At 37.2% G+C, this 24,442-nt stretch overlaps 1 protein-coding gene and 1 pseudogene across 1 annotated transcript in view; one reads left to right on the forward strand and one right to left on the reverse strand.

The window, feature by feature from the left end:
* BRIP1 (BRCA1 interacting protein C-terminal helicase 1) overlaps positions 1 to 24,442 on the reverse strand; it is a 385,619-nt gene that overhangs the window by 186,794 nt on the left and 174,383 nt on the right. Inside the window, 1 exon segment of the mRNA XM_037809614.1 lies at positions 13,841 to 14,002. Coding sequence (XP_037665542.1) covers positions 13,841 to 14,002 — 162 coding nt within the window.
* On the forward strand, positions 100 to 8,563 carry LOC119513769 (annotated as a pseudogene).

The raw sequence follows: 24,442 nt of genomic DNA on the forward strand, positions 1-24,442 counted from the left end.
AATCACCAGAGCTTCTGTAACCTTAAGTGGACTCCCTGCCGAACTACACAGGGCCCACCCCCCAATCCTGGGGCTGGCAGTCCCCAATGCACAAGGAGAATGGGTGGGTCGACGGAATTTCCACCTGGTTTGGACCCCAGAGCTCAGATTCAGTTGGGGAAAAGCTGCCTTCAGGGTAAGAGGTAGCTCAAGAGAACCATCTACTGGAAGACAGGGAAAGTGCACTCCAGCAAGCTGTAGTTCTGCCAAATTTAAAATAAGTGTCCATGTAGTCCTGCATTTCTGAAAATAACCTTACCAAGAGAAGGAAATGCCAAAAAGTCAACAGAAAATCACAAAGCAAATGAAGTCCCAAGAACATACGGACAAGCCAAAGGACCAAATTAAAAAGCCAGAGGAGACACAGAACTAGGAGCAATTAATCAAAGAAGAAAATACACATCTCTAAAACAATTTCAATGGGTTGGATAAAGACATAAATGACATCAAGATACAGAGATCCAGTTCTCCCAGCACCATTGTTGAAGAGGCTCCTCTGTCCCAGTTAGGTGGACTTGGCAGCCTTGTCAAAGATCAACTGACCACAGATGTCTTTGTCTTTGGCATGTGACAATTTGGTTATAATGTGAAACTCGATGAGTTTATCCTGATTGGAGTTAGTTGAGCTTTTTAGATGTGTATATTCATGTCTTTCATTAAATGTGGGAAGTTTTCGGTCATTATTTCTTTGCATATTTTTTCTGCCCATCTCTCTTTCTTCTCCTTCTGGGAATCTCACAATGAGTATATTTTTTTCATTCTTTACTGAATGATTTCAATTGTCATATCTTCAGGTTCACTGATTTCTTCCTATGCTGTTGAACCTTTCTAGGGAATTTTGAAATTCAATTGCTGTGATCTTCAGCTCCAGTATTTTTGTTAGCTCCTTTTTATACTTTCTATCCCTTTATTGAAATTCTTTTTTGTTCATCTATTGCTTTCCTAATTTCCTTTAGTTCTTTGTGAATGTTTTCATTTCTTTTATCTCTATGGGCATATTTTAGACGATTTTTAAAAATTCTTTGCTGGTACATCCAAAGTCTGTTCTTCCTTATTGATGGTTTCTAACGCTGTTCTTGTTCTTTGCATCAGCCATTATTTCCTTTTTCTTTGCATGCCTTGTGATCTTTTATTGCACACTGTACATTTAAATATTTTAATATGTTACCTCTGGAATTTAGTCACTAAGGTATCTGTTCCTTAAGCAGTATTCAGCCAGTATTATATGGAGATCTTCTTGAATGCCGGGTGCTAACAAAGAAAAAAGACCTTTCCCAGCCTGTGCAGATTGCCCTATTCAAGTGCTTTCCTTTATAACTTGGCCATCCTAACAGTGAGTCTAAAGAAGAGCCTGAGGCAAAAGTATAGAGTCCCCCCAGTCTTTTCTGTGTAGTTCCTGGACATGCTTGCATGGTCTTAAGAATTGCCCCATTTACAAGAATCTGAATGTACTTTCTTCCCTTAAGAAATAGTCTTTCCTCCTGGTTCTGGGTACTTATATTGCACATCTTAAAACTGGCAATCATTTGTCCCAAGCAGCTATGACTTGACTGCTTTCTTATAGCGTATTAGCTGCTCTGCAGGCCACTTCTATGTGCTGTGCAAATTCTGGAATGGTGAGCCAGCAACAAGAGTTTTGCTTCCATCCTTCTAGCTGCCACCAGGTTAGCAAAGACATACATGTACCCTAATATGTGCCTAAGAGTTATTCTGCTTCCTCTGGAATTGGAACCAGTGTTCTGCTCTGAGAGTGTAGGCCAGCTCTTCACTGAGCTGGGAAGGGTGTGCAAGAAGGGCCAGCATGGATGTCACAAGATTTTTCTATCATTTTTAAATTACCTTTTCCTTGATTTGGTGTTTGCCCAGTTCCTGAAACCCTTTAACTGTTTTCTGGAGCTCTGAAAAAAATGATCCTGCCTGTTTTTGTTTGTTGTTTAGAACTTCTGTGGGGAGGGGCAGAACCCTGGAACATTTTAGTCTGCCATTTTGGTTACAATGGTTGATTTATGAAGCCTGAAATAATCTTGACTTCCTGGGAGGAATCCCACTTGGTCATGATGTTACCATGGATCCAATTCATTAATTTTTTGTTAACATGCCTGCCTGGTGTTCCCACTGCCTCTATTTTCCAAGTGTGTACAGGATTGTTGTTTTTTTTTCTCTTGTAGAATCCACCAATGAAGCCATCTGAGCTTGCACTTCTCTTTGTTGGAAGGTTTTTAATTACTACTAAATTTGTCCAACAGATGTAGGTTATTTGAAGCTCTTAGTTTCATTGATTTTTCTATAATTAATCTGCTTTCTATTTTATTGATTTTTGCTCTTATCTTCATTAGTTTCTTCCCTTTGCTTACTTTATGCTTTTTTTTTCCTTATTCTTTGTCTACCTTCCTAAGGTGGAAACTTTGATTATTGAATTTAAGATCTCTCTTTTTTAGTAATTAGCAATATAATCATTAAAAGCTATAAATTTCACTTTAGGCACAACTTTAGCTACACTGCAAAAATTATTATATTTTGTATTTTCATTAAGACTTGATTCAAAATATTTTCCATTTTCCCTGTGATTTCTTCTTTTATCCATGGGTTATTTTGAAGTTTCTTGTTTGCAAATAGTTAGAGAATTTCCATGTAGCTTGGTACTACTCATTTCTACTTTAATATCATTATACTTAGAGAAAACTGTACGATTTCCATTCTTGTAAATTGTGTGAGGCTTATTTTACAATCCAACATACGGTTGTGGAATGTTCCATGTGCAATTGAAAAAAAAAGTGCATTCTTCTATTGTTGGGTGTAGTGTTATATAAATGTCAATTAGGTCAAGTTGGTTGTATGAAACCTCTTTATGTTTAAAGTAGGTTTCTGCAGATAACATATAATTAGATCATACTTTCTATCCTCTCTAACAGTGTTCTGCCTTTTAACTCAAGAGTTCAGATCATATACAATTAAAGTTATTATTGATATGGCTGATTTTAAGTGCTACCTCCTTGATATTTATTTTCTGTTTGTCCAATCTCCCCCAGCCTTTTTTCCTATTTTCCTGGTCCTTTCGGATTTGCTAAATGTTGTGGTTTTTGTTTTTTCAAGTTTTTCTGATTATCTGCACTATGCTTATTACCTATATATTTTTTTAAATGGTTGCTGTAGAGTTTAAAATATGAATCTCCCCAACTTATCAGTGTCTACTTTCAAATAATTTTAAACCACTTTACATATAATGTCAAAACCTTACAACAGTGTATTTCCATTAACCCCCAGGATTCTTTGTACTATTATTGTCATACCTTTCACTTCTACATAAAAGGCACAAAGTACACTTTTAATATTTTTGCTACAAATAGTCAACCATCCTTAAAAGAAATAAAAACACAGGAGAAAGAGCATCTCTGCTACTTACCCACACATTTAGCATTTCTACCATTCTTCATTCCCTTGTGTGAATCGAAGTTTCTATTAAGTATCATTTGCCCTCTGCCTGAGAGCGTCTTTTAACGCCTGTGGTGCAGGTGTTATGAATTCCTTCATCTTTTGTTTGTCTGAAAATGTCTTCTTTTCTCCTTTATTTTTTTATTGTGCTAACATATATGTAACATAAAATCTATCATTTCAACCATCTTTTAATGTACAACTCAGAGACATTAATTACATTTACAATGTTGCACTGCCATCAACACCATTCATTATCAAACCTCTTTCATCCCTCAAACTAGAAACTGTATACCATAAAATAATAATTCCCCTTTCTCCCTTCCTCCAGCCCCTGGTAACTTCTAACCTACTCTTTGTCTCTATGAATATGCTTATTGTAGATATTTCATATAAGTGGGATCATACAATAGTTGTCCTTTTGCATCTGGCTTATTTCATTTAGCATAATGTTTTCCAGGTTCATTCATGTTGGAGCATGTATAAGAACCCCATTCCATTTTATGACAAAATAGTATTCCACTGTACATATATAGCACATTTTATTTATCCATTCTTCTGTCAATGGACTCTTGAGTTGTTTCCACCTTTTGGCTACTGTGACTAATGCTGCTATGAAGTACAGATATCTGTTTGAATCACCACTTTCAGTTCTTTTGGGTATATTCCTATGAGCATTATCTGATTAAATTTCTTCCTAAAACAATTCATTTAATTTATCTACAGGAGGAATAACTGCTTTAGTGCATCTCTGGCTAACAAAGTATGCATATAGGTAGAAAGATGGTAGGAAAGTAGAACACTGTCATTCAAATGTATTACTTATTCTTTGGTGCTTAGATGTACAACTTCCTGTGAAAACAGAAAAGGGAATGCCACTTCTCTATGTCAGAATTTAGCTTAGATTTTGAGAAAGCAGTACATTACTCTAGGAATTACATGTAGTTTCAATGCTTTAGTATCAGGAGGACCATAAAATAATAAATAATTTCAGTTTAACTCAAGGAAATATTAAAAATCAGAGTGACTAAAAAAAACAAGAAAAAATATTTTTTTTCCTGGCCAAAAGCATGAAGCAAAAAGAGAGGCAACAAAAAAAGTAGGGCTTTGGATTCAGATTACTGAAGTATTCCAAAGTATTTATGAAGTGAAGAAGAATGTTCCTTTTAACTTCAACTATGAAAATATCAAATTACTTCTAAGAATAAAAATCATGTACATATAGGGTCTGTGTGCATGAGTGGGAGGTGGCAGGCTTCAGACTCAGGCCTTCCCTACTGACTGTTCCCGTGTTACTTCTTCAGTCGTGAACTGGTTTAGTACCTTGTTGGTGGGAGCCATGGCAGCTCTGCCGCCACCACCAAAAACCGCCACAATGCAAATTTTGACAAAATCAGTACGTCTTTCAAGGATATAATCAAGTTGAATTGAAAAGAAATAAAGCAACAGAATTTTCCAAGACTAAATAGAAGACTTTAACAAAGCAGAACCCGGAAATTCAAGATGAGAATATGATGGGAAATCCAGCAAGAATTCTGGTTTTGTTAAGAATAGTCTGAGCCATAGAGGAAGAGGCATGCCTGGAAAGAGACATCCTTATGGGAGTATCAGTGGACTTGCAGCAAGGAAAGCAAGTGGAATTCAAAAAGGAATTAGTTCTATGAATCAACCACCTCTAAGTAACAAGGATATGGAGCGATATATTTTTGTATTAAAAAGGAAGGCAGGAGAACCTAAGATGGTGGCTAGGTGAGACAGGGCAAAAAAACACCTCCGTGAAAAATACTAGATAAAAACCAGAAAGTGACCCAGAACACCACTGCCAGCAATGCACCAGCTGGACAAAGTCTGCTAAATCCACAGGGAATGTGCATTTGGTGAAACCAGGAGCCTGCATTCTGAAACGAGTGAGTGAGCTGGCTGAAAGTCCCGCAGCCGTGCTGTGGTATGGGGAAACGGTGTGCTGGCGTTTGGAGATGGGCTAGTTCTTTAAAAAAAAAAGCCCGGGAGTGGCTGCAGATACGACGGGGGGAGCCGAGCAGTGAAGCATGGCGGGAACAGGCTGGGCTAACGCCTTCGTGTCTGGCGTGGAGGATACCCCTTCCCACACCCGCTGCTGATTGTCTTGAGACCAGAGGAGCAGAGGTGAGCCAAAAGGATAAAAAAACCCGCATTCCTTGCAGCCGTCTCCCCAACGGGCGGGGGACGCTCCTACCTGGGGCCAGACCCACAGCCCAGAGCCACGCCAAGAAACCCAGTTCTTCTTTCCCGCAGCACTACACACAAGCCACAATATTGGCCGTGGACAGTGGCCTTTAATACACCCACAGCTGATTGTCCCAGAGCTGGGAGGGCAGAGCTGTGTGAAAAGGAGGAAGTTAACGCGTCCCATTCAACCATCTTTGAAGAAGGCTGGGAGCACCCCTGCATGGCCCAGCGACCCAGGGCTTCCCTGGTGGGCCAGCACGTACTAGTGACGTGGCACGGCCCTCCCTCAACAGAGGTCCTGGAAGCACACAGCTGGGAAGGGGGAACAGCTCGGAAATCCCAGAGACCCTACACGAATACCAAGGACTTGTAGGGTCAGTGGCAGAGACAATCGGTGGAAAGACTGAAATGAAGGCTTAGGCTCCTGCAACAGCCTTAAATCTCCAGGAACACCAGGGAGGTTTGATTATTAAAGCTGCCCTGCCTGCCTAACCACCCAGACACATGCCCCACATTCAGGGCGGACAGCAACCAGCAACACACCCAAACTTGGTGCACAAATTGGACCCCACAAGAATCAGACCCCCACACACCACAAAGACAAAGTGGGGGAGAACCGACTTGAGAGGAATAGGTGACTCACAGACGCCATCTGCTGGTTAGTTAGAGAAAGTGTATGCCACCAAGCTGCAGTTCTGTCAATTAGGGATCAAGTAAAGCAAATGCCAAGGGGCCAAAAACAACAGAAAATCTTAAAGCATATGATAAAACCAGATGATATGGAGAACCCAAACCAAAACACCCAAATCAGAAGACACACAGTACTTGGCACAATTAATCAAAGAATTACAGACAGGCAACAAGAGCATGGCTCAGGATATAAAGGACATGAAGAAGAGCATGGAACAGGATATAAAGGACATAAAGAAGACCCTAGAAGAGCATAAAGAAGAAATTTCAAGAGTAAATAAAAAAACAGGAGATCTTATGGAAATAAAAGAAACTGTTGGCCAAATTAAAAAGACTCTGGATACTCAAAATACAAGATTAGAGGAGGCTGAACAACAACTCAGCCTCCTCGAGGGGCACGGAACAGAAAATGAAAGAACAAAAGAAAAGAATGGGGAAAAAAATTGAAAAAAATTGAAATGGATATCAGGGATATGATAGATAAAATAAAACGTCCAAATTTAAGACTCATTGGTGTCCCAGAAGGGGAAGAGAAGGGTAAAGGTCTAGAAAGAGTATTCAAAGAAATTGTTGGGGAAAACTTCACAAACCTTCTACACAATATAAATACACAAAGCATAAATGTCCAGCGAACTCCAGATAGAATAAATCCAAATAAACCCACTCCAAGACATATTGTGATCAAACTCTCAAATACTGAAGAGAAGGAGCAAGTTCTGAAAGCAGCAAGAGAAAAGCAATTCACCACATACAAAGGAAACAACATAAGACTAAGTAGTGACTACTCAACGGCCACCATGGAGGTGAGAAGGCAGTGGCATGACATATTTAAAACTCTGAGAGAGAAAAATTTCCAACCAAGAATACTTTATCCAGCAAAACTCTCCTTCAAATTTGAGGGAGAGCTTAAATTTTTCACAGACAAACAAATGCTGAGAGATTTTGCTAATAAAAGACCTGCCCTACTTCAGATACTAAAAGCAGCCCTACCGACAGAGGAAAAAGCTGAGGGACTTCACCACCAGTAGATCAGTCCTATAAGAAATGCTAAAGGGAGTTGAGCAGGCTGAAAGGAAGGGACACTAAACAACTGACTGAAACTACATGAAGAAATAAATGGTACCACTAAAGATCACATGGTAAATATAAATACCAATACTACTGTATTTTTGATTTGTAACTCCACTGTTTACTTCCTACAGGATCTAAAATACATAAACCGTAATGATAAATCAGTGGTTTTGGACTCAATGTAAAATATGTAATTTTTGACAAGAACTACATAAAAGTGGGGGAATGAGGGAGTATAGGAACATAGTTTATATGTCATATTGAAGTTAAGTTGGTATCAAAGAAAAACAACATTGTTACAGATTTTAGATGTTAAATTTAAGCCCCATGGTAAACACAAAGAGAGTATCAGAGAATATGACCATAGGGATGAAAAGTAGAGTAGGGGTTCCGAGAAGTGGGGGAAGGGGCAATGGGGAGTTAAGAAATGAGTGTAGGGTTTCTGTTTGGGGTGAAGGGAAACTTCTAGAAATGCATGGTGGGAAGGTGATAGCATTGCAACATTCTAAATGTGATTAATCCCACCAACGGAATGCTAGAGAGGGGGTGGAATGGGAAGATTTAGGCTGCATATATGTTTCCACAATTGAAAAAAAAAGGAAGGCAAACCTTCTGAGATAAAATGAAGTACAGAGGAAACTAGCTGCAGTCTCAAGAGACCTAACCAGTTAAACAGAAAAAATAACATTCCAGCCAATTTTGCCAGAAGTGGAAATAAATTAAGCCATCAGAAAGACAACTCTTCTTTTCAGTAGAGGCCTGAAGGTTCAGACCCAGTTAACACAGAACAACTGCTAGACAATGTAATAGCAAAGAGAACCTGTCAATAGTGGACTTTCCACCAGAATTGGAGGAGTTTTAACTGTATCCATTGACAATCCTGGAGCAGTACAGTGCCCAGTAACTCAGAAATCAGGACTAATGCATACTGCTGTATCCTCATTCTTGGCAAAGCAGGAGCAATCAGATATAAAGAAAGTTCCTAAAGGTGTACCCCTACAATTTGACACAAACAGTGTGGAAAACAGACAGGAATGACTTTTGACTGAGCAGTTTGGGATCCTGAAGGACAAGAGCCACTCTCACATTCAACAAAGGAGGAAGCCGCTTTGTAACAATGTAATAGAACCCATGTCAAAAGGACTTTTGAGTGACGTCTATCTGAAAAGTTGTATTGCTTGAAGAGTTTATTATAGAAATTCAAGGAACTAATGCAAAATATTCACAAGGCTAAATAACTCTATTATTTTTATTTTTGAAGTTTTTTTTTAAAACATGTAAAATAATGCCCTGAAGGAATATATCTATCGGTTCTTAAAGTTTTCATAGTTGGCTCAGCAGAACAATCCTCTATTTGACTTCTTTGGTTCCTCATGGAACAGAAGAAAGACAAAGATAGAAACTGATTATTTTTATGATAGTGGTATTTGGTATCACATCTCCTTTGTCTGTTTTTTAGATCTTGCCATGGTAAATCTTGGTCTTTGGAAATATAAGTAGGTCCCTTTGTTGGTGTCACTTACACTTCAATAGTGTTGATGTAATAAGTGCAGTTGCCTTTTTTTTTTTTTCAGTAGAAATAGTTTTTTAAAAATTCATTAGAATTCCAGTTAGGGGTTTTACGATTTACGGGAATATCTGTAACTCGGTTATTTTTTCAGGTAGTGTTACGTTAATCCTCCAAAATGGTAAATCTTTAGTGACAAACTTTTAACAAGAATATGGCTCTAGTCATTAGTCGCAGTTTAAGATTTTGGTGTTTGAAGACTGTAAATGCACATTTGCAGACTTATCTGATAAGGCCCTGGAGGAGAAGGTCCAATGTAAAAAACCGCACAGTTTGTGTCTAGTAAATTAAGAAAGCATGAGAGGAAGTAGCACGTTGAAGAATGGATAATTGAGGTGATAAACTTCAAAATCGGGGTCATACACCCAGGGGAGTGAATCTCCCTGGCAACGTGGAATATGACTCCCGGGGAGGAATGTAGACCTGGCATCGTGGGACGGAGAACATCTTCTTGACCAAAAGGGGGATGTGAAAGGAAATGAAATAAGCTTCAGTGGCAGAGAGATTCCAAAAGGAGCCGAGAGGTCACTCTGGTGGGCACTCTTACACACACTTTAGACAACCCTTTTTAGGTTCTAAAGAATTGGGGTAGCTGGTGGTGGATACCTGAAACTATCAAACTACAACCCAGAACCCATGAATCTCGAAGACAGTTGTATAAAAATGTAGCTTATGAGGGGTGACAATGGGATTGGGAAAGCCATAAGGACCACACTCCACTTTGTCTAGTTTATGGATGGATGAGTAGAAAAATAGGGGAAGGAAACAAACAGACAAAGGTACCCAGTGTTCTTTTTTACTTCAATTGCTCTTTTTCACTCTAATTATTATTCTTGTTATTTTTGTGTGTGTGCTAATGAAGGTGCCAGGGATTGATTTGGGTGATGAATGTACCACTATGTAATGGTACTGTAAACAATCGAAAGTACGATTTGTTTTGTATGACTGCGTGGTATGTGAATATATCTCAATAAAATGAAGATTAAAAAAAAATAATAATAAATAAAGCAGATATAGATCTAGCAAATAAAAAAAGAAAAAAAAAAATCGGGGTCATAGGTATTCTGTTTTTAGTATAGTCTTGGGTCTAAAAAGACTTTTTTAGTGTCCAAAAGAACTTTCCAAATGATATTTAAAAGAATTATAATTACTAAAATGTATTGAGCCCCTTAGATATTTTGGTAGTAAAAGTAATAACCATAAAGTCCTAGACTTTTTTCTTATTCAAAAAATTAAATTTTATAAGCTTTTAAAATTGCTAAGTTAAGCAGTATCCAACACCAAAAACAAAAATATACTTGTCTATGTCACAAATGAAAAACATGCAAAAGTGATAAGAAAGTTATATTATAACCTTGTTTTATACTTCTTACTCTGATTTATTTTATGGTATAAAGCTCAGGCATTTGTGGGGAGAAAATAATTTGGGTTTTCTCCTTCTGAGGTGGTAAGGGGAGTTAGTTTGTTATGCCAAGATCTAAGAGTCCTCAGAGTTGTATACAATATGTTATGGTACAGCGCCAAAATGCAGCAAAATATTTCAGCCACAAGTTATAACTTTGGTCATTATGAAGTGTGACCTTTTGGTTTGCTATGATGTTCAAAACCTCCTTTAAAAAGCTATTACTTTCTATAGAGTATAATATTAGAATTGGCTTTTCTTATTCAAAAGAAACACTTTATTACTTTTGCCTGCCTTGCACTGTATACTAGATTTCATTGTCACTCATGCTCCTTTGGTTTCTTAAGAAGCCAGCCACAGAAAGCTGAAAATAACAGTTTCATGCTTACACCAAAGAAATAAATCTGATCCTCAATATCTGGTATTTTGCTAGTACTTCTGATAAGGGACTACTGGAAGTCAGTAACAGTTTTTAAACAACTCTAGTCTCTCTCCTTAGCTATTTTATGCTTTTTGTAGAGACTGAGGTACCATTGTAAAACATTTTTCAAGTATGAATGTTTGCATTTGGTCCAGGAACAATACATTTTAAACTGTTTAGAATTACTGGTAGCTTATTTTAAAGCAAAGGAAAAAAACAACTGAACATGAGTTTGCTGTGAAAATATGATATAAAGATAGTTTTCATTTTCCTATGGAGTTATTTTAAATATTATTGTACAACTATTATTAATGCCCTTTTTTTAAAAAAACTCTAAAAATCACCCCACATATTGACATTAAATGCATCAAAAACAAAATGTCTTTGGTATATTAGATTTTTGTTCTTTGTGCATTTGTAATTTAATTTTCTTTTTAAATATAAAACTTTGCCTTTGTTACAACTAAATTAAAACTGAGTGCTAATATGTATATATAACCAAAAGAATATGCTTTGTTGGGGGAAAAATTTCCTTTCTTGGAAGTTTAGCTGCTAATGTGGTTGCAGTCATCATTTTATAGTTCTTAAAGTTTTTTTGTTTTTGGTTTTGTTAAACAGGATGCAACTTAAAATTCCCTTTGCATCAAGGAGAGGCTAAACTTGCTTATAATTGTGCCTACGAGTCTCCCCCCGAGTACCTCTTTATTGCTCAGATGTGGCCCTCTCTCTCGCTAACCCATCTCAGCAGGTGAACTCACTGCCCTCCCACCTACGTGGGATCTGACTCCCAGGGGTGTGAAACTCCCTGGCAATGCAGGATATGACTCCCAGGGATGAATCTGGACCCGACATCATGGGACTGAGAACATCTTCTTGACCAAAAGGGGGATGTGAAATGAAACAAAATAGTTTCAGTAGCTGAGAGATTCCAAATGGAGTCGAGAAGTGGGCACTCTTACTCACTATATAGATAATCCTTTTTAGGTTTTAATGTATTGGAATAGCTAGAAGTAAATACCCGAAACTATCAAACTGCAACCCTATAGCCTTGATTCTTGAAGACTACTGTTTAACAATGTAGCTTACAAGGGATGACAGTGTGATTGTGAAACCTTCGTGGGTCACACTCCCTTTATCCACCGTGTGGATGGATGAGTAGAAAAATGGGGACAAAAACTAAATGAAAAATAGGGTGGGATGGAGGGGATGGTTTGGGTGTTCGTTTTTACTTTTTTTTTAATTCTTATTTTTACTTTTTCTGGTATAAGGAAAATGTTCAAAAAATAGATTGGGGTGATGAATGCACAACTATATGATGATACTGTGAACAGCTGATTGTATACAAAAGATGACTGTATGATATGTGAATATATCTCAGTAAAACTGAATTTTAAAAATTCCCTTTGCATCAAGGTGCATGCAAAACATTGATGCAGTGCATCACAAAATGAAAGTCTGTGTTTAATGAGGAGGTGCTTTTTATACTGCACTTTTTGATGTTTTCTGGAAAAGTTACATTTAGATATATTCTGAAGCTGTTCATTTTAAAAAAATAAAACGTTACAGGTTTCACATGATTTATTCTTTAGAAAACCATGTACATATAAACAGTACTTTTATATAACATTGAAGACTTTTAGTCTTTTAGACTTTTAACTAAAGCTGATAGAAAAATCAAACAATATCTTAGTAAATAAGTAAACAATATATGATGTTTAGAAAACTGTAATATCCCCTTATTGCTTCTGAACCTAGGAAGCTTATCTTGATAATTCCACTATTTTTTTTCTTTTTTAAATGTGATTTATTGAGATATATATACACAAGCCATACAATCCATCCAAAGTATACAATCAGTGGCTCATAATATCACATAGCTGTGCATTTATCACCACAATCAATTTTAGAACACTTTCATTATCCAAGAAACAAGAATTAATTAATTAATTTAAAAAAAAAAAGAAAAAGAAAAAAAGAGAACACCCAAAACATTCTGTTCCCCTTATCCCCATCATGATCCCTAGCATTGGTGTAGTTCATTTGTTACTGCTGATGAAAGAATTTTAAGATATTACTGTTAACTATAGTCCATAGTTTGTAGTAGGCACATTTCTTCCCATATACCACTTTATTATTTTTTTTTCAGATGATTAAAGCATTTATTTATGTAGCAAATTTGCATCTGAATTTCTTTGTCTCTGCCTTGATCTCGGTCTCTTGCATGCATACAAAAAGAGGGCCATTAATGGAAACTACCATTAATTACCCAGGCACAGTATTTGCAATAGAAGCAGAAAGATAGAGGCAAAGTCTCTTGAATAGGATTGTTATTTCAGATACAAGGTGAATGGAAACCTCCAGATGTTACAAATCACCACAAGCCATTGAAATGAAATTGGCTACCTACAAAACAACTTGTAAATAAAAACCTTTTCCCTCAGAAAGGGGAAACAAGATGCAATTATTTATCTTGAGTTGCTCTTAGGTCAGCTGATAACAATTCCAAGGTCTTTTTTTTTTTTTTTTTTAAATTCATTTTCATTGTACCACTCTATTATTGACTCCTTGTAATAGTTTCATATATTTGTTATAGTTCATGGAGGAAATTTTTTACATTTGTACTGCTAATCACAGTCATCATCCACCACAAGATAGTATTACTGAGTTATACATTCCCATGTTTTAACCTCTGGCTTTCGTTCTGGTGACATATATGACTCTGAACTTCCCCTATCAACCACACGCACATACAGTTCAGCACTGTTAACTGTACTTAAATAATCACCTCTATCCATTTACACTCATTTAAATTCAGCCTAGGTAACAATTCTGCATCTCTTAAGCAGCAGCTCCCCATTCTCTAGACTCATTCTATCTCCTGGTAACCTATATTCTAGACTCTATGTCCATGAGTTTACATAATGTAATTTGTTCATATCAGCGAGATCATACAACATTTGTCCTTTTCACATGATTTTTTATAGGCAAAAGAAACAATAAATTCCCTTACCTTGTAAGATGGCAGGAAACACAAAATTCCTTGGCTCACAGTCTGGCACACAGATAACAAAATTGCTCCCACTTCATCCTGGAACTCAAATGTTTCAGTGTGCTGGAAGGTAGCACAGAGATTCCGACCCTTGGGGCCTGACCCAATGGTGCCAACCCAAACCTAGAATATGAATATTCAATATCAGAGTTAGGCAGATAAATTAGCACTTAGCTGGGATCATTAATTATATATTTGTCACATAATTAAAAGATCAAGTAGCAAGTTTAAAAGAAATCTATTTAAAAATTGCTAGTATTTTTCCTTTTACCTTTAGAAAATTTTATACAGATTTAATTTACAGAAGTTTTGCTTTACACAGATCAAGGAATTCTCTTAGTATGAAAGTTCTTTGAGGGCAGAGTTTTACTTTATCTCTATTTCCTCAATAGTTTTGCAAAATTAACCATGTAACAAATTTTTCTTGGATGAATAAATGGACAAACAAAATGTATACATTGGGTCTATATACCAATAGCAGAATCAGGTAATTATACAATGTTAGGGGGTAGAGTCAGTATGATCTGCTAGAGATAAGTCTCCAAGCTTCCACAAGGGCAGGAACTACTTTTTCACAAATTCACTCATGCTCAAAGATCTATGCTAACTAGTTACAGAAAACAGATTTGCCAAAATTTACATTTATTTGCCATTCTGCTATATTCATACAGATCTAGGCTTAGTCTAGTTAATTTGACTAGGAGAAAGAACAAACTGTATAAGAAATCTACAGACAATGGAAATTCTGCAGATCATTGAAAAAATATAATAGCCCTATAGTATTTTGAAGTGTTTTGAAAGATTGACTAAAACTTTGCTTTCTATTAGAGATACACTTAGTTGCAGTCAGTTTTATCACTCTAGAAAACATTCTGGTCTCTGAAAATCCCTTAATAGAACCACAAATTGAGACAATGAGAAGACTATTTTCACAAACATTAGCCAATGTTGGCAGAAAGTTTAACCTTATATATTTCTCTCTGTAGCTACTTTATATTTACATATACAGAACTCCACAGGACTCTGACTGAATGTAAATAAGGGATCCTCATTTGTTTTTATTACATGCCGAGCAACTGGACTTAGAGGTCATAGCACAGAGTTGGGGAATATTCTTTTCACTTCATTTGGGCAGACAGAAGGCTAAGCATATATCTTAGCCACATCAGTAAAATAAATATTTCCTTTGCTGCCCTGTTCCTGATCAGGGGGAAAATTTGTTTCCAAAGAAATGTTAATTTAAAAATCCTATATCAAGTAGAGATTTACAGATGATCCACATATCTCACTTCTAGGTATATATCCAAAAAAAAAAAAAACTGAAAACAGACTCAAACAGATATTCGTATACCAAGGTTCATATCAGCATTATTCACAATTGCCAAAAAGTAGAAGCAACCTAAGTGTCCATGAACAGATGAATGGATAAACAGAATGCGGTAAATGCACAGAATGAAATACTATTCAGCCAAAAAAAAAAAAGAAAGAATGAAGTTCGGATACATGCTATAACATCATTCAACTTTGAAGACGTCCTATAGAGTGAAATAAGTCAGACACAAAAGGACAGATATTGTATGACTTCACTTACATGAAATAAGTGGAATAGGCAAATTAATAGACAAAGAAAATAAGAGTATTGGTTACCAGAGGTGGGAGGTGAAGAACGGGGAGTTCATGTTTAATGGGTACAGAGTTTTTGTTTAAGGGGATGGAAAAGTTTTGATAATGGATGGTGGTGATGATAGCACAACACTGTGAATATAATTAGTATCACTGAATTGTATACTTGAAAGTGATTAAAATGGATGTTTTATGTTGTACTTACGTTACCACAATAAAGTTTTAAAAACAATTTTAAAACCTAGAGCAAAGGGACAAGAATGGATGTGAGATTTTCTTGAATATACTTTTTAATATCGTTTTTACTTCTGAAGCACATTATGACTGAGGCATTCAAAAAACATACTTTAATGAAAATGGATGAAAAAAGTAAACAACGAAAGAAATTATTTGCATTGTACATCCAATTAATTACCTAATCACATAGGGAAAAAAATTCAAGTAACTTTTGAACACTGTTTTGTTTTGTTATTTTTTTATTGTAGAATATAACATATATACATAAAAGTGACAACTTTCCAAGTGCAATTTAACAAGTAGTTAGAGAACAAATTTCAAAGAATATTATGGGTTACAATTCCAGTTTCAGTTATTTCCTTATTTTGAAATATAACATATATAAAAAAGGTAGTATCTTTCAAGTAATATCTTAACAAGTAGATACATAGGAAATTTCCAAAGTTATTTTCAGTCATAATACCATAGTTTCAGTTATTTCCTTATTGTGAATTACAAGATATATACAAAAAGGTATAGCTTTCAAATTACTATTTAACAAGTAGCTATAGAATAAATTTCAAAGGATGCTATGGGTTACTGTAACACCATTTCAATTCTTTCCTAACTATTCTAATACCCTAGCAACTAGGAAAAAGAAAATTATATAAATATTCAGTATTCATAGCCTTTGATAAATTCCATCTTATCTGTTGCTACCCCTTCCTCTAGTTCAGTCACTTTCCCGATCTTCAGTGATGTCTAGGTAGGGACCCCTGCTCAATCTGCTGATGTGAAACCAAGTCTGGTATCGTGGCACTTCTTTCAACTGCCAGTGCTTGATACATCTGTATTGCCACAGCTTAAAGTTCAGTTCCTCAAAAAGTTCTTCCCTGCAAAAAGTTCTCAATCTCAACTATCCCTCTTGCCCTCTGTCACACCCTCTCATGGCACCCTCTTTTTTCTGTCATAGCACTTGTCACAGTTAGAGACGGTATTTATATTTTTATTACTTTTTGCTTAGTATCTTTATACCCTTCCACATCCTGGATGACTTTAAACTAAATAAAGGTAGGATTTACCTGTTTTCTTAACCCTGGTGATCTAGAATCCAGCAAAAATGCTGGGATACACTATTACTGCTACTAATGTCTAATAAATACTATATTTATGTGCCAGGTACTTCAAATGTGCTTTTCATAAATCATCTCACATTACCTTCATGTCAACTTTAATTTTTTAACTTTATCAAAAAATTTAAAAACACATTTCATACAAAACAAAACAAAGGAATAAGAAAAACAAATATCCTAAAATAACTGCATTGCTTCCAATATATTCCTATCATACTCCAACCAAATTAACAAACCATGGTCAGTCCTGAGTATTCCCATATCATTAAAGATTACCCTCAATATCTTATCTGTCCTTATTAGATTATCATTCCCCCTGGACTAGTTGCTGTCTGTCTTTAGGTCCCCTATATTCTACAATATAAGACATATAACCTCCAGAATGACCTCTTGACTCCATTTGAAATTTATCAGTCCCTGAAACATTAGTTCATTTCATTTCTCTTCCCCCTTTTGGACAAGAAGGCTCTCTCAATCCCACAATGCTGGGTCCAGACTCATGCCTAGGAGTCATTTCCCACAAAGCCAGGGAGATTTACACCCTGAGGAGTCATGCCCCACATAGAGGGGACATTGTGTTTCTGACTGGCATTTCCCTGATAGCTAGTGAACATTTTTTCATGTTTTTTTAGCCATTTTAATTTCCTCCTCAGGAAAATGTCTTTTCATATCTTTTGCCCATTTTATAACTGGACTGTTTGTACTATTATCACTGATCTGTAGGATTTCTTTATATGCTGGATTTCAGTCTCTTATCTGATATATGGGTTTTTTTGTTTGTTTTGTTTTTTGCCCTAGTTTTTCTACCCATCCATCCATGCACTAGACAAAGGGGAGTGTGATCCACATGGCTTTCCCAACCACATTGTCACCCATCATAAGCTACAGTGTTATACAACTGTCTTCAAGATTCAAGAGTTCTGAGGTGTAGTTTGATAGTCTCAGGTATTTACTGCTAGCTATTCCAATTCATTAGAACATAGAAAGGGTTATCTATATTGTGCGTAAGAGTGCCCACCAGAGTGACCTCTTGGCTCCTTTTGGAATCTCTCAGCCACTGAAACTTATTTCATTTCATTTCACATCCCCCTTTTGGTCAAGAAAATGTTCTCCATCCCACGATGCCTGGTCTAGATTCCTCCCCAGGAGTCATATTCCACATTGCCAGGGGTATTTACACCCCTGGGTGTCAGATCCCATGCAGTGGGAGAGGGCAGTGATTTCATCTGCCAAGTTGGCTTAGCTAGAGAGAGAGGGCCACATCTGAGCAACAAAGAGGCATTAAGGAGGAGACTCTTAGGCACAATTATAAGCAGGCCTAGCCTCTGCCTTGCAATAACAGTCTTCCAAAGGGCAAGTCCTGTGATGGAGGGCTCGGCACATCAAACTGCCAGTCCCCAGTGTCTGCAAGCACATCAGCACATCAGCAACCATCAAGGTGGGGAAGCCCAACACCCCTGCATTCTCCATCACCTCCTTAGGGAGGCTCTGCATATTTTTTTCATTGTTTTTTTTTTAATTAACTATTAACTGTATCAAAAAATTTTTTAAAAATACAATAAAAAAACATTTCAAACAAACCAAAACAAGGGAATAAGCAAAAGACAATTAACCTAAAATAACTACTTTACTTCCAACATGTTCCTACTCCACCCAAGGAAATATACAGACTATAACCCAGCAAAGGAATAAGAAAGACAGATAACCTAAGACAGCAACATTTCTGTGAACTTGTTCCTACCATACCCACCAGAAATTAACAAACCATAGTCTTTCCTAGGCGTTCCCAGAACATTAAATTTACCCATGATAACTTATCTGTTCTTATTAGGTTATCATTCCCCCTTCACTAATTGCTCTCCATAGCTAAGTCCCCTACATTCTACATTATAAGCCATTTATTTTACATTTTTCAATGTTCTCATTAGCGGTAGCATATAATATTTCTCTTTTTGTGCCTAGCTTATTTCGCTTAGGTCTTCAAGGTTCATCCATGTTGTCATATGTTTCACGACTTCGTTCCTTCTTACTGCCACATAGTATTCCATCATGTGAATATGCCACATTTTATTTATCCACTCATCTGTTGAAGGACATTTGGGTTGTTTCCATGTCTTGGCAACTGTGAATAATGCTGCTGTGAACATTGGCATGCAGATATCTGTTCGTGTCACTGCTTTCAGATCTTCTGGGTATATACCAAGAAGTGCAATCACTGGATCGAAGGGTAACTCTAGTTTTCTAAGGAACTGCCAGACTGTCTTCCAGAGTTACTGTACCATTATGTACATTATACCAACAATGAGTAAGAGTTCCAATTTCTCCACATCATCTCCAGCACTTGTAGTTTCCTGTTTGTTTAATGGCAGCCATTTTAATTGGTGTGTGATGGTATCTTGTTGTGGTCTTAATTTGCATCTCTCTGATAGACAGTGAAGCTGAACATTTTTTCATGTGTTTCTTGGTCATTTGTATTTCCTCTTCAGAGAACTGTCTTTACATATCTTTTGCCCATTTTATAATTGGGCTGTCTGTACTCTCGTCATTGAGTTGTAGGATTTCTTTATAAATGCAAGATATCAGTCTTTTGTCAGACACGTGGTTCCCAAAAATTTTTTCCCATTGAGTTGGCTGCTTCTTCACCTTTTTGACAAATTCCTTTAAGGTACAGAAACTTCTAAGCTTGAGGAGTTCAAGTTATCTGTTTTTTCTTTTGTTCCTTGTGCTTTGGGTGTAAGATCTACAAAGTGACCACCTAATAAAAGTTCTTGAAGATGTTTCCTATATTATCTTCTAGGAGTTTTATGGTACTTTTATACTGAGATCTTTGTCCACTTTGAGTTAGTTTTTGTGCAGGGTGTGAGGTAGGGGTCCTCTTTCATTCTTTTGGATATGGATATCCAACTCTCCCAGCCCCATTTGTTGAAAAGACTGTTATGTCCCAGTTCATTGGCTTTGGGGGGCTTATCAAAGATCAGTCAGAAGTAGATCTGGGGGTCTATCTCCAAATTCTCAATTCAATTCCACTGATCAATATGTCTATCTTTGTGCCAGTACCATGCTGTTTTGACTACTCTGGCTTTATAATAAACTTCAAAGTCAGGGAGGGTTAAGTCCTCTCACCTCATTTTTCTTTTTTAGAATGTTTTTAGCAATTTGAGGCATCTTACCTTTCCAAATAAATTTGATAACTAGCTTTTCCAAGTCTGCAAAGTAGGTTGTTGGAATTTTGATAGGGATTGCATTGAATCTGTAGATGAGTTTGGGTAGAATTGACATCTTAATGAAATTTAGCCTTCCTATCCATGAATATGCAATATTTTTCCATCTTTTAAGATCCCTTTCTATTTCTTTTAGTAGAGTTATGTCGTTTTCATTGTATAGGTCTTTTATATCTTTGGTTAAGTTTATTCCTAGGTACTTGATTTTTTTAGTTGCTATTGAAAATGGTATCTTTTTGTTGAGTATCTCTTCACTTCATTCATTTCTAGCATATAGAAACATTACTGACTTATGTGCATTAATCTTGTATCCAACTACATTGCTAAATTTGTTCATTAGCTCTAGTAGCTATATCATTAATTTCTTAGCGTTTTCCACATATAAGATCATATCTGCAAATAATGTCAGTTCTACTTCTTCCTTTCCAATTTGGAACCTTTTATTTCTTTGTTTGCTGGATTGCCCTGGCTAGCACTTCCAGCACATGTTGAATAACAGTGGTGATAGCGGGCATCCTTGTCTCATTCCTGATCTTACAGGGCAGGCTTTCAGTCTCTCGCCATTGAGTACTATATTGGCTGTGGGCTTTTCGTATATGCTCTTTATCATATTGAGGAAGTTTCCTTCAATTCCTACCTCTTGAAGTGTTTTTATCAAAAAGGGATGTTGGATTTTGTCAAATGCTTTTTCAGCATCTATTGAGATGATCATTTGATTTTTCTCTTTTGATTTATTAATGTATAGTAATATATTGATTGATTTTCTTAATGTTGAACCATCTTTGCATGTCTGGAATGAACCTCACTTGGTCATGGTGTATGATTTTTTTAATGTGTCTTTGGATTCAATTCGCAAGTATTTTCTTGAGAATTTCTGCATCTATATTCATTAGGGAGATAGGCCTGTAGTTTTCCTTTTTTGTAGCATCTTTGCCTGGTTTTGGTATTAGATTGATGTTCGCTTCATAAAATGTGTTAGGTAGTGTTCCATTCTCTTCGATGTTTTGAAAGAGTTTAAGTAAGATTGGTGTCAGTTCTTTTTGGGAAGTTTGGTAGAATTCCCCTGTGAAGCCATCTGGCCCTGGGCATTTATATGTGGGAAGGTTTTTGATGACTGATTGGATCTCTTTGCTTTTGATTGGTTGGTTGAGGTCTTCTGTTTCTTCTCTGGTCAGTCTAGGTTGTTCATGTTTCCAGGAAATTGTCCATTTCCTCTACATTATCCAGTTTTTTGGCATACAGTTGTTCACAGTATCCTCTTATAATTTTTTTAATTTCTTTGGGATCTGCAGTAATGTCACCTTTCTCACCCATTATTTTGTTTACTTGGGTCTTCTCTCTTTTTGATTTTGTCACTCTAGCTAGGGGCTTGTCAGTCTTGTTGATCTTCTCAAAGAACCAACTTTTGGTGTTATTTATCCTCTCTATTGATTTTTTATTCTCTATGTCATTTATTTCTGCTTTAATCCTTGTTATTTCTTTTCTTCTACTTGATTTAGGACTGGTTTGCTGTTCATTTTCTAGCTTCTTCAGTTGTTCCATTAGTTCTTTGATTTTGGCTCTTTCTTCCTTTTTAATATATGTGATTAGTGCTATAAATATCCCCCTCAGTACCACTTTTGCTGCATTCCATAGGTTTTGGTATGTTGTGTTTTCTTTTTCATTTGTCTGTCTACATTTAGCAATTTCTCCTATGTCTTCTTTAACCCACTGATTGTTTAGGAGTGTGTTGTTTAACCTCCAGGTGTTTGTGAATTTTCTAAGTCTCTGATGGTATTGACTTCTAATTGTATTCCATTGTGGTCAGAGAATGTGCTTTGAATAATTTCAGTTTTTTTAAAATTTATTCAGGCTTGTTTTATGTCCCAGTATATAATCTATTCTGGAGAAAGTTCTGTGAGCACTAGAGAAGAATGTATAACCTGGTGAAATGGGATGTAATGTTCTATACATGTCTCTTAAATCCAATTCATTTATCAGATTGTTCAGGTTTTCAGTTTCCTTATTGGTCTTCTGTCTGGTTGATCTATCTATAGGAGAGAGTGATGTGTTGACGTCTTCCACAATTATTGTGGAAACAACAATTGCTTCCTTTAGTTTTGCCAGTGTTTGTCTCATGTATTTTGTGGCACCTTGATTGGGTGCATAAACATTTATGATTGTTATTTCTTCTTATTGAATTGCCCCTTTAATTAGTATGTAGCGGCAGCTTGGTGGCACACACTTTCTCTAACTAAAAGCATGTGTCATCTGCGAGCCACCTATTCCCCTCAAGCCAGTTCTCCCCAAGTTTGTCTTTGTGGTGAATGGGGGTCTGAATCTTGTGGGGGTCCAGTTGGTGCAACAAGTTTGCGTGTGTAGTTGGTGCCGCCCACCCTGAATGTGGGACGTGTGTCTGAGCGGTTAGGGAGGGAGGGCGGCTTTAATAATCGAACCTCCCAGGTGTTCTGGAGATCTAAAGCTGTTGCAAGAGTCTAAACCTTCAGTTCAGTCTTGCCACAGATAGTCTCTGCCACTGACCCACTAGGCCTTGGTATTGGTGTATGGTCCCTGGGACTTCCAAGTAGGTCCCTCTTCCAAGCCGTGCCCTCCTAGGGCCTCTGCTGAGGGAAAGACTGTGCTATGTCACAAGTGAATGCTGTCCCCCAGGGAAGTTCTGGGCCACAGGGCTGTGTAAGGGTGTTCCCAGCCTGCTGAAAGGATGGCTGTATGGGGCGTGTTGACTTCCCGCTTTTTGCATACCTCTGCCTTCCTAGCTCTGGGATAATTAGCTGCAGGTGCACAAAAGGCTATCGTCCACGCCAGATATTGTGGTATGTGCGCGTGTTGCTGGAAACACCTCCCGTCACGCTGGGTTGTTTGGCGCAGCTCTGTGTTGCGGCGCCAGTGCCAGGCAGGAGCATTCACAGCCCGCCGGGAAGATGGCTGTATGGGGCATGGTTATTTTCCCTTTTCCCTAACCTCTGCCTTCCTAGCTCTGAGACAGTTAGCAGTGGGTGTGCAAAAGGCTATCATCCATGCCAGATATTGAGGCGTGTCCACAGGTTGTGGGGACGCAGTTCCCACCACGCTTCACTGTGCAGTTCTCACTGCCATTCCCGCAGCCACTTTTGGGTTTTTAAAACTAGTCCAACTCGAAACGCCAACCCCGTTTCCTCAAACTGCAGCGTGGCTGCCAGTTATCCAGCAGGCTCACTCACTTGTTTCAGAACACAGACTCCCAGTTTCACCAAGTACACAGTCCCTATGGATTTAGCAGAGCTTGTCCAGCTGGTGCATTGCTGGAACTGGTGTTCTGGGTCACTTTCTGGCTTTAATCTAGTATTTTTCAAGGAGATGTTTCTTTGCCCTGTCTCTCCTAACCACCGTCTTCTAGAAGCCCCAATACTGTGTTTTTTAACATACCCTTAAAGAAATAAAATTTATGAATGAACAAGCAATAAGCTATAAAGAACTTAGATTTGTATTAGAAGTGGTATGGGTGTTAATATTGGTGCTATATTGGTGTTTTGTATATAATTTAGGATAGAAAAAATAAGTAAGTATATTGACGATATGAGGAACCCAAGTTCTTACAAGGGAGAAAAGAGGCAGAAATCTGGAACAGATGGAGATGAAGAAGGAAGTTGTTATGCTGGATTTCAATTGGCACTCTCCATGATTTAAAATAATATATATATTTCCTAAACCCGTCCACTGAACAAACCTAGAAGCAATGACACCATAGTAGCAATGAGTATTCCTACCACATAGATCCTGGTTTCTAAATACCATTTGTAATGGCTGAATGTATGTGTCAATTTGGATATGTTTTGGTGTCAAGCTGTTTGGTCAAGCAAGTACTTGCTTGATTGTTAATTTGAGGAAATTTCATGGATTTAAATAATTAGTTGATTGCATCTATGGCTGATTACATCTACAATCTAAGGAGATAAATTATGTTCAGCAATGAGGGAAGTCTTATCCAATCAGTTGAAGAAGGCTTAAAGGGATAACTGATAATTTCAGCAGTCAGAAAGAAGAGTTTCTATCTCTACTTCAGCCAGCTTCTTCTGGGGAATTCATTGAAACCTTCACCGAATTCCCAATTTGTGACCTGCCCTGAAGAATTCGGACTTGCCAATCCCAACAGTCATGTGAGCCAATTCCTATAATGAATCTCTTAATATTGACACAAACACACGCACACACACACACACACACACATTGGTTCTGTTTCTCTGGAGAATCCTAATTTACTATTCCCCATTAAAAATAACCAAGGCTCTTTAGAGAAACGGCTGATTCTCCAGCATCAGGGACAGGGAAAAATAGAAGACAAGCCTTTCTTGTAGAGAAAGTAAAAAAGTTCTCAAAGACTAAGAAGGACA

Source organism: Choloepus didactylus, chromosome 18, assembly GCF_015220235.1.
Source record: "Choloepus didactylus isolate mChoDid1 chromosome 18, mChoDid1.pri, whole genome shotgun sequence".
Taxonomy (NCBI): domain Eukaryota; kingdom Metazoa; phylum Chordata; class Mammalia; order Pilosa; family Megalonychidae; genus Choloepus; species Choloepus didactylus.